Source organism: Fundulus heteroclitus, unplaced genomic scaffold (genome assembly GCF_011125445.2).
Source record: "Fundulus heteroclitus isolate FHET01 unplaced genomic scaffold, MU-UCD_Fhet_4.1 scaffold_159, whole genome shotgun sequence".
In the NCBI taxonomy this organism is placed as follows: domain Eukaryota; kingdom Metazoa; phylum Chordata; class Actinopteri; order Cyprinodontiformes; family Fundulidae; genus Fundulus; species Fundulus heteroclitus.
The window spans coordinates 42019-51793 of NW_023396571.1; the positions used below are offsets into that span (position 1 = coordinate 42019).

Below are 9775 nucleotides of genomic sequence, written 5' to 3' on the forward strand. Positions count from 1 at the left end.
AACCAACTCCCAGTTTTGGTCCGTGAGGCAGACACCCCGTCTACTTTTAAGACTAGGCTTAAAACTTTCCTTTGTGACAAAGCTTCTAGTCAGAGTGGCTCATGTTACCCTGAGCTACCTCTATAGTTATGCTGCTATAGGCTTAGGCTGCTGGAGGACATCAGGGTCTATTTCTCTCTGCTGAGTTCTCCTACTGCTCTCCAATCTGCATTGTTTGTTGTTATTTCAGCTTTTAACTTTTTGTTCTCTGTCATTTTTCTCTTCATAGAAGAGAGAGACTTGATGCAACCTGCTGGGTTTCCTTAGAGAGGAAACTTTCTCACCAACCTGGAGGATCTGATGGAGTCTGACTTTGGGAAGAACCTTGAAATGACATGTGTTGAGAATTGGTGTTATAGAAATAAAATTAAATTGAATTGAATTTAAATAACCTGTTAGCATAAAACCTTTTGTTTTATCCCAGAGCTTAAAACCGTTCTCCAGCGTTCGCCTGTCTTTGCTCAGGAGGAAATGAAAAACTCACAAAGTGGTCAGATGCTGGCTTCAGAAGGTCAGGCTCGGTTCTGGTCCCACAGAAACTCTCTCAATACTTCAAAGGTTTGGGAACTCTGTCGGTGCGATTCCTCCCAGCCAGGAGGCTACATGCTGTGAAGGTTGGTGGGCTCATCCTCGGAGGATGAAGGTCATCTAAGGTGCTTCAGGCCAATCTTGGTCCCTGATGTTTTCAGCAGTTACATTTTAAATAGGAATCAAATTCAAAAACACACGATGTGGTTTTATTTAGAATACGTTCTCAGTCAGTGACCTGTAACGGGTCAGAGAGTTCTGACCATCTTCCCTTGAGTTCTGCCTCTGGACAGGGACACCACCTGGTTCTGGTCGTCCTGCCCTTCATGGTCCCACCGTGGTTCTGGAGGCTGACATCAGACCCGTTCTCAGCCTGCAGCTCGCTGACTGAGTCCTGAATGGACAGAACTCAGTCAGCAGCTTCCTTCACCACCAGAACCAGAACCCGGTGGCCGTGTTCTGGTTCCACTCCCTGGTGCCATGCCGAGCAGCAGCTTGGCTTCTGCAGGACTCCAGCCGGTTGGAGCGGGCCTCCTGCGAATGTTGACCCAACCTGGGCGTAAGGATTAGACGGCGTCATAAACTGCTTACAAATGGCCGCCTTGTTCTGCTGCCTTTCTCTCCCACATCAGTTTATTACAATGCCAGGCGCGTCAGAATCAATGGCTCACATTATTCCTGCCTCTCCTCCGCCCTCCTCCCCGCTGCAGATGTGAGTCTGACTCCCAGGTGGATTGTTTTCAATCAGCGGAGCCAGCGCGGTGTTGTGAAGCCCCTGAATCTGCGGGATTGGCTGGGCGGAGAGCGGAGGCCTGACCCGAGCAGCGATCCGTTCCATAATCACCTCGGACCGGCGGATTCTTTTACAGCGGCTGGAGTTTCCCTCCCAGGCTGCTCCGCTGCTTTTAATGAATTTCCTGTCTTACAGCCTAAGAAATGTCAACACTCAATCAGGCTGTAATTGAATTTCTGCCGCAGTCCGACGTTTTTCCTCTTAAAGCGGCTCCATTAAAACATTCTTTAGTTGGAAAACTTACACCGGCTCTTTTTTACCGGACCTAATGTTTCTAACATCTGTCGGGCCGGGCAGGAAGAGGAGGGCGGGAGCACAGAGGTGTTGGACCGACCATGTTTACATCCCAGCTCCCGACAATCATGTGTCATTACCGCCCGACTCTTCTTCTATCCTCTGATTGTGGCGCCATGGCAGCAGCTGTTCAGCCGTTGGCCTCCAACACAAACAGACGCAACAATGTGGGATTCTTCTGCTGAGGTTGGACCTCATCCGCCTGCTGCTGGCACATAAAGAGGTTTTCTCTTTTTATTTGAACATCTGTTAAGCTGACAGTAAAACATCATGTTTAAAGGCCCGGGGTGAGACAATTACTGCCACCTAGTGGCTGAGGCGAGGACAGCAACCATCTGACCAGAAGGAACCAATCAAACGTCACGGGAAAACCTGGACTCCTTTTGCTTCTCCTGTTTTGTTTCCTTTAATAAAAAGGAATAGTAACGCAATACTATAATACATGTTGAAAAGGTAATAATAAAAATATAAAAACACAATATCATACAATGAAGGACCAACATAAAAACCCGTAAATGAATTTCTTCCTTGTCTTTCTGTTTCTTGTGCTGCTCTGCACCATGTTCATCATCAGAGAAACATCTTTAATTGATGTGTTTCATCTCAGTGCTGCAAGTTTTCAGGTGTTAAATAAATCACTGGATTTCCAAAAGGTTTGTTATATTCTTTCTTACACTAAAGGCTTTTTTATTTGGTTTTATTTTTCTGCATACCAATATTTCTACATTAATTGCAGAGTGAAAGGAGGAACAGTGTCCTCAGGAAGGCCAGCTGGAGTAAAGCGTTGCTAAATCTACCGTGTGCATCAGGAGAAGATCGGCTCTGAGCTCCTTCCTGCTTGATGGACAGGTTGGCAGGTGATGTCAGACAGCAACCTCCATGGACTGAAGACATTGTGTCTGTGGTGAGGGCAGGGAACCAGTGGAGGAACATCTAGAGAGGTGGAGGATTGCCCTGGAGAGCAGAGGAATGGAGGTTAGCTGTAGCAAGACTGAATCCATGTGTGGGAATGAGAGGAACCCAAGAGGAGCAGAGATAGAGAAGGTGGAGGATGTTCAGGGTCACCAGTCCAGAAAAGAAGAGAAGAAACGTGTCAGGTGTGTGATTAAAGAAGGAGAAGGTAGAAGATGGTGGAGAGAGCAGAGATGTTCTCTGGTTTAGAGACGGAGGAGCTGAGGAAGAGGCTGGAGGCAGAGATGAAGAGGCTGAGGATGGAGAGTCCATCAGAGAGGAGGTCAGATGTTGTGGAGATGAAGCCAGAGAGGCCAGACTGAGACGGACATGTCCAGAGGAGGGAAGGTGAGGACATCAGTAGAAGGATGCTGAGGCTGGAGCTGCCAGGCAGGAGGAGGACCAGAGAGGAGGTCCATGGATGGAGGGAACATGAAGGTAGCTGGTGAGAGAGAAGAAGCTGCAGAAGATCAGCTCAGATGGAGATCATGAGTTGCTACTGACCCCTGGAAGGGAAATGACCACAGAAGAAGATTTTATTCACTTATTTTATTCAGTTTTTTATTTTAGCTACTTTTATTGTTTTTTGTTCTTTATTTTATTCATTTCGTTGTTATGATTCTGGCCGGCTGAATGTTGCGTTCTCTGCTTCACCCAATCAGCACAATCAGCTGCACCTGTGCTTCAGGTTTCCTTGTTCCCGCCTTGGTGTGAGTAAATATGCAGCGTTCTCTGTCTGCCTTCCTGTGTTTGACCAGGTTCTGCTTTTAGGGTTCTCCTGATCTTCCTGTGTATGACCAGGTTCTGCTTTTAGGGTTCTCCTGATCTTCCTGTGTATGACCAGGTTCTGCTTTCAGGGTTCTCCTGATCTTCCTCGCTCCGTCTAAGACCTCATCAGCCTGAGTCGCTGCTCCAAGCCTCACGCCTGGCCCCAGATCAGTCTGCACGCCTCCATCAGCAGCGCTGAGCCTGGACCAGAACCTCTGACCAGAACCTCTGACCAGAACCTCTGACCAAAACCTCTGACCAGAACCCCTGACCAGAACCCCTGACCAGAACCTCTGACCAGAACCCCTGACCAGAACCCCTGACCAGAACCTCTGACCAAAACCTCTGACCAGAACCCCTGACCAGAACCTCTGACCAGAACCCCTGACCAGAACCTCTGACCAGAGCTTCTGACCAGAACCCCTGACCAGAACCCCTGACCAAAACCTCTGACCAGAACCCCTGACCAGAACCTCTGACCAGAACCCCTGACCAGAACCTCTGACCAGAGCTTCTGACCAGAACCCCTGACCAGAACCCCTGACCAGAACCTCTGACCAAAACCTCTGACCAGAACCCCTGACCAGAACCTCTGACCAGAACCCCTGACCAGAACCTCTGACCAGAACCGTCAACACATCTGGATGCTGAGAAGGTTGGTGGCTTGACTTTGAAGTTCTCCTTTGTTCGCTCAGTCATCTACGCCTCTCTCCTTCCAGGAGTTCCTGAGCGGGTTCCTGAGTGGGTTCCTGAGTGGGTTCCTGAGCAGGTTCCTGAGCGGGTTCCTCAGCGGGTTCCTGGCGGGTTCCTGAGTGGGTTCCTAGCGGGTTCCTGGGCGGGTTCCTGAGCGGGTTCCTGAGCGGGTTCCTGAGTGGGTTCCTGGCGGTTCCCCACTTTCTGTATTAAATCCTTTTAAATTTCAGCTTCTCTTTCTTGAGGCATTATATTCATTTGATTTTCTCATTTCATTTTATTCTTATTTATAATTTATATTTTCTTATTTAGTTTTATTAAATGGTTTGTATTGTATCTCTTGTTGAGGTTCTGCTTCTATTTGGTTGAATTCTGCTCTGAGGAGAAACCCACCTGTTTGGATCCAGCCCTCATTAAACAGAGGAAACTGCAGAACTTTGGTTCTGCTGAACACAAACCAGCTGAGATCCATCTATGCAAAGGTTCTGCTGAAAACAAAGCGGTTTGTGCCGTTTGGACCAGGCTGGGCCTGCAGAACCCGGTGTGATCCCGGCCGCTGCCGGCGGCGTCAAAGAGTAAAGAGATGATTTCATCAGAGCGGATCGATGGAGCTTTCTGCAGGTTTGCGTTTCCCTGCAGGCTCCACATTTCTCCGGCATGAACACATCGCAGACGTTCAGCTGGAGTTTCACACTCACACAGAAAACCATAAATCTGTTTGGGTGTGTCCTTCCAGCACTGTGGGAAAGTGCAGAGCTGAAAGCTGCGTATGGGAAACCCGCTGATGTTCCGTCATTTGGTCCTGAGAATGGAAGTGCTGGAAGGTGGTCAGAAGAGACGAGTTAACGAGAACGTCTGGGACCAGCTGCAGCTTTCCAGGAGGACCAGCTGACATGTGAGCAGAGTCACAGGATTTACAGCAGAGATGTTCAGCAATCTCCTGCTTCTCTGCTTGCTTTCCTCCTGCTGTCTGGTAGACGCTGGGCTTTAAGAAGCGACCGGGTCCAGAGTCCAGACCGAGTAGAGGAGGTCCTGAGTGGTAGCAGGAGGGAGCAGGAGACGGCAGAGGGATTAGAGCTTCTCCTGCAGCACTCAGGATGTCCCTTTGGTCTGCGGTGGAGAAGAAGGAGCTGAGCTGAAAGGTGAAGCTCTGGTTCTCCAGCTATTCTCTGGAGACCTGGGTCAGACCAGGAAGAACCAGATCCTGGATCCAAACAGCTGAAATGTCCTCCGTAGGGAGGCTGGGCTCCGTCATCCAGGAGGTGCAGGGTGGGGCTCCTGTAGGCCCTGATCTTTCTCCAAGCATTCCCAGTCGTACCAGGTCATTGGCTGAGAAGCTGCTTCTTCTCTTAGCTGCCTTCATCTCCATCTGTCAGGGCTGAACTATAGGAGCAGAGGAGGAACAGCGGAGAATTATTATTCTTTAGCTCATTAATATGGAAATAACGCTCAGGTTTGGACCTCTGAGCCAATCAGATTCACCAAAGACACAAACATGGATTATTTACGGATAATTACTTGTAGAACTGGCTTTTAATGTTTCATAAAAAGGCTTTCCAGAAGATCAGATCACCATGATGAAAATTAAAGGTGATGGCTTAAAGAAAATTAAACCTGATGTTTATCCAGGTCCAAATTACAGCCAGGACCTCCACCTCCTAACCTGACCTGCAAGATAATCTCTGGTATTTCTGTTCTCAGACACACCAGAACCCATCTGGTACCGCTCCGGCTTCAACAGTTTGTGTCCGAACCACAAACGGTTCAGACCAATCACGTTGCAGTATTGAGGTTTAAGGCGGGACATACAGCTGTGATGAAAGCAGGAGCTGCTGAGCCCACAGCAGAACCAACATGGCAGCACAGGAGGACGTAGCTGCTGCTGTCCTCTGATTGGTCAGAATCCACAAACAGCAAGAAACACCTTGACCAGGTTACCTTGTTGTTTCTCACGTCTGCTGCCAGGTTTTAATTTGATACGTGATTGGCTGAAACCAGCCTTTGGTAGGCGGCACTAGGTGTTGCTTCGCCCAATCAGAAATTCCCTCCTTTCCCCAAACGGGTTGAAATGGAGCAGAACCAGACTGATGATGAGCAGAACCAGAGTTCACGTTATCAGTCTGCCTGGCCGGGTTAAGCACCTCCAAGCCTGGATCAGGTCTGACCTCAGCGGTAGACGGTACCAGAGGGACCTGCTGATCATGTCATGTGGCTGTGATGCTGTGTGCCTTCAGTGCCCAGATTCCTCACAAATAATAATAATAATAATAATAATAATAATAATAACAAAGCTCCTGTGTGAATTCTGTTGGAGCATCAGTTCAGAAATGAAGTCAGAACAACAGAGTCCGAAGTTTTAAAAAGGAAGCATTGCTGAAGCTCTGTTGCCGGCCAGCTGGCTGGATGAAAGGTTGGATGCATGGATGGATGGATGGATGGATGGATGCATGGTTGGATGAATGGATGGATGCATGGTTGGATGCATGGTTGGATGAATGGATGGATGCATGGTTGGATGAATGGATGGATGCATGGATGGATGCATGGATGGATGAAAGGTTGGATGCATAGATAGATGCATGGTTGGATGCATGGATGGATGAAAGGTTGGATGCATAGATAGATGCATGGTTGGATGCATGGATGGATGGATGCATGGATGGATGCATGGATGGATGGATGCATAGATAGATGCATGGTTGGATGGATGGATGGATGGATGCATGGATGGATGCATGGATGGATGGATGGATGGATGCATGGATGGATGGATGGATGCATGGATGGATGGATGCATGGATGGATGGATGGATGCATGGATGGATGGATGGATGGATGGATGAAAGGTTGGATGCATAGATAGATGCATGGTTGGATGCATGGATGGGATGGATGCATGGATGGATGGATGCATGGATGGATGCATGGATGGATGGATGCATAGATAGATGCATGGTTGGATGGATGCATGAATGGATGGATGGATGCATGGATGGATGGATGGATGGATGCATGGATGGATGGATGGATGCATGCATGGATGGATGGATGGATGCATGGATGGATGGATGCATGGATGGATAAATGGATGGATGCATGGATGGATGCATGGATGGATGCATGGATGGATGGATGCATAGATAGATGCATGGATGGATGGATGGATGCATGGATGGATGCATGGATGGATGGATGGATGGATGGATGGATGGATGGATGGATGGATGGATGCATGCATGGATGGATGGATGGATGGATGGATGGAGGGTTAGGGTCAGATTGGCGTTTGAACATTCAGAGAAGATCCTGATTGAACTCAACCTAAATCATTTGGATTCTCTGATTTTCTCCGGTTCTAATTATGGGTGTTGAGGTGATTTTACCAACCAGCTGGTCAACAACCTGCAGCTGGTCACCCAATGTCACCCAGTGCAGCTCATGGTGCTGCCACCTGCAGCAGGGGCCAATTCTGAGGGCCCTGATGAAGGAGAGAACCATAAAGTCATTGGGCCCCAGGTCCTCTGTGGGAAACCTGCACCGCAGAGCTGGCCAGGCCGCTCCAGTCCTCCTGCTGCAGTCCTCCTGTGAGGAGGTTCTCCTGTGAGGAGGTTCTCCTAGCTGATAACTCCTCTGGTTCTGGAGCTAGAACAGATAAAAGTTGTAGACGGCTCCCTCCGCATGTTCCCGTCCCATTCCTGGAGGAGAACCTGCAACGGACCCGCTCTAATCGACTGGAGTGAATTAAAGAACGTCAGCTGCAGCCGCCGAGCGTTGCTGATGGACAGGAAATGAATGGGGGGGGGCTCTAGAAGTGGGTGTTACAGCCCAGGGGCCCCATGTTAACCGGGGGCCTCTAGAGGTGGGTGTTACAGCTCAGGGGCCGATGTAAACCGGGGGCCTCTAGAGGTGCGTGTTACAGCCCAGGGGCCCCATGTTAACCAGGGGCCTCTAGAGGTGGGTGTTACAGCTCAGGGGCCCCATGTTAACCAGGGGCCTCTAGAGGTGCGTGTTACAGCCCAGGGGCCCCATGTTAACTGGGGGCCGGTTGCTGGAGACTTCCCACCTGAACTCTGCAGCCCCAGGCTGTAAATCACCTGAGAGAGGAGCAGCAAGAAAGAGGAGGAGACATCCAGATCAGTACCAGCTGACCACACATACACGGGCCCTCCTGCCCCTCCTGCTGCCTCCTGCATCTCCTGCACCTCCTGCACCTCCTGCTGCCTCCTGCACCTCCTGCTGCCTCGTGCTGCCTCCTGCATCTCCTGCACCTCCTGCACCTCCTGCTGCCTCCTGCACCTCCTCCTGCCTCCTGCTGCCTCCTGCACCTCCTGCTGCCTCCTGCACCTCCTGCTGCTTCCTGCTGCCTCCTGCTGCCTCCTGCACCTCTTGCTGCCTCATGCTGCCTCCTGCTGCCTCCTGCACCTCCTGCTGCTTCCTGCTGCCTCCTGCACCTCTTGCTGCCTCCTGCTGCCTCCTGCTGCTTCCTGCTGCCTCCTGCTGCCTCCTGCACCTCTTGCTGCCTCCTGCACCTCCTGCTGCCTCCTGCATCTCCTGCACCTCCTGCACCTCCTGCTGCTTCCTGCTGCCTCCTGCACCTCCTGCTGCTTCCTGCTGCCTCCTGCACCTCTTGCTGCCTCCTGCACCTCCTGCTGCTTCCTGCTGCCTCCTGCTGCCTCCTGCACCTCTTGCTGCCTCCTGCTGCCTCCTGCTGCCTCCTGCACCTCCTGCTGCCTCCTGCTGCCTCCTGCACCTCCTGCTGCCTCCTGCACCTCCTGCTGCCTCCTGCACCTCCTGCTGCTTCCTGCTGCCTCCTGCTGCCTCCTGCACCTCTTGCTGCCTCCTGCTGCCTCCTGCACCTCCTGCTGCCTCCTGCTGCCTCCTGCACCTCTTGCTGCCTCCTGCTGCCTCCTGCTGCCTCCTGCACCTCCTGCTGCCTCCTGCACCTCCTGCTGCCTCCTCCTACCGAGCAGGGTTGGTTCACAGAGTAATTTGTTGTCATAATTTCACCTTTTCATTTCATTTCTGAAACAGAGAAGCCAGGGGATGCAGGAATTATTAAATTATAATTGGCAGAATGTTTATGTGGGCGATGTTAACAATTAATTTCATGTATTTCTGAAAATATTTATAAGACTCATTCCTGTCCCCTTAAAACTATGAACAAGATGAGAAAAATGTGGAGAAGGTTTGTGGTCGACTGAAGCCGATCTCCAGCTGTCAGTGGGCGAGAGGACCGGTAAGCAGGATGAATACGTGTGTTAAGGTTTGTATTTTATTAATTTATCTTTGGTTATGCCTTATTTAGCAGAAACATGGGGCCATGCGAGTAAAACAAAGATTTACATATTAGTTTACAAAAAGATTGAGAACCAACTAATAACATTTTTGTCAAGACTAATACATTAAAATGTATAGAAATGTATAAAAGTGATGGAAAAAAATTATTTTAAAAAATCTTTCTTCTGGACTCCAGAAATGAGTTGAGAGAGGAAACATAATTTTGTTAACATGCTAAAGAGAAAAAAATAAAATGCAGATGTGTCAGTTATGGGTAGGAAGCTGAGGAAAAACTTAAATGATGACTTGAAACTGTTTGCTTCTTTGGTGAGCTTTAAATGTAAAATTATAGAAGCTAGTATAAGGCAGTGTAATTATTTAGTGTATATCACGTGTATCTGTGTGTACAGCCGGTAGCTGTTTTATTTTAGC

General features: G+C 49.6%; 1 protein-coding gene across 1 annotated transcript; it reads right to left on the reverse strand.

The window, feature by feature from the left end:
- Positions 1 to 993: 993 nt before the first annotated feature.
- Positions 994 to 7360, reverse strand: LOC118558801 (putative proline-rich protein 21). Its single transcript, XM_036129347.1, is given in 4 exon segments — positions 994 to 1120; positions 1239 to 1360; positions 6658 to 6906; positions 6908 to 7360. Coding segments are annotated over 4 exon segments (951 nt in total).
- Between the last annotated feature and the right edge of the window lie 2415 nt (positions 7361 to 9775).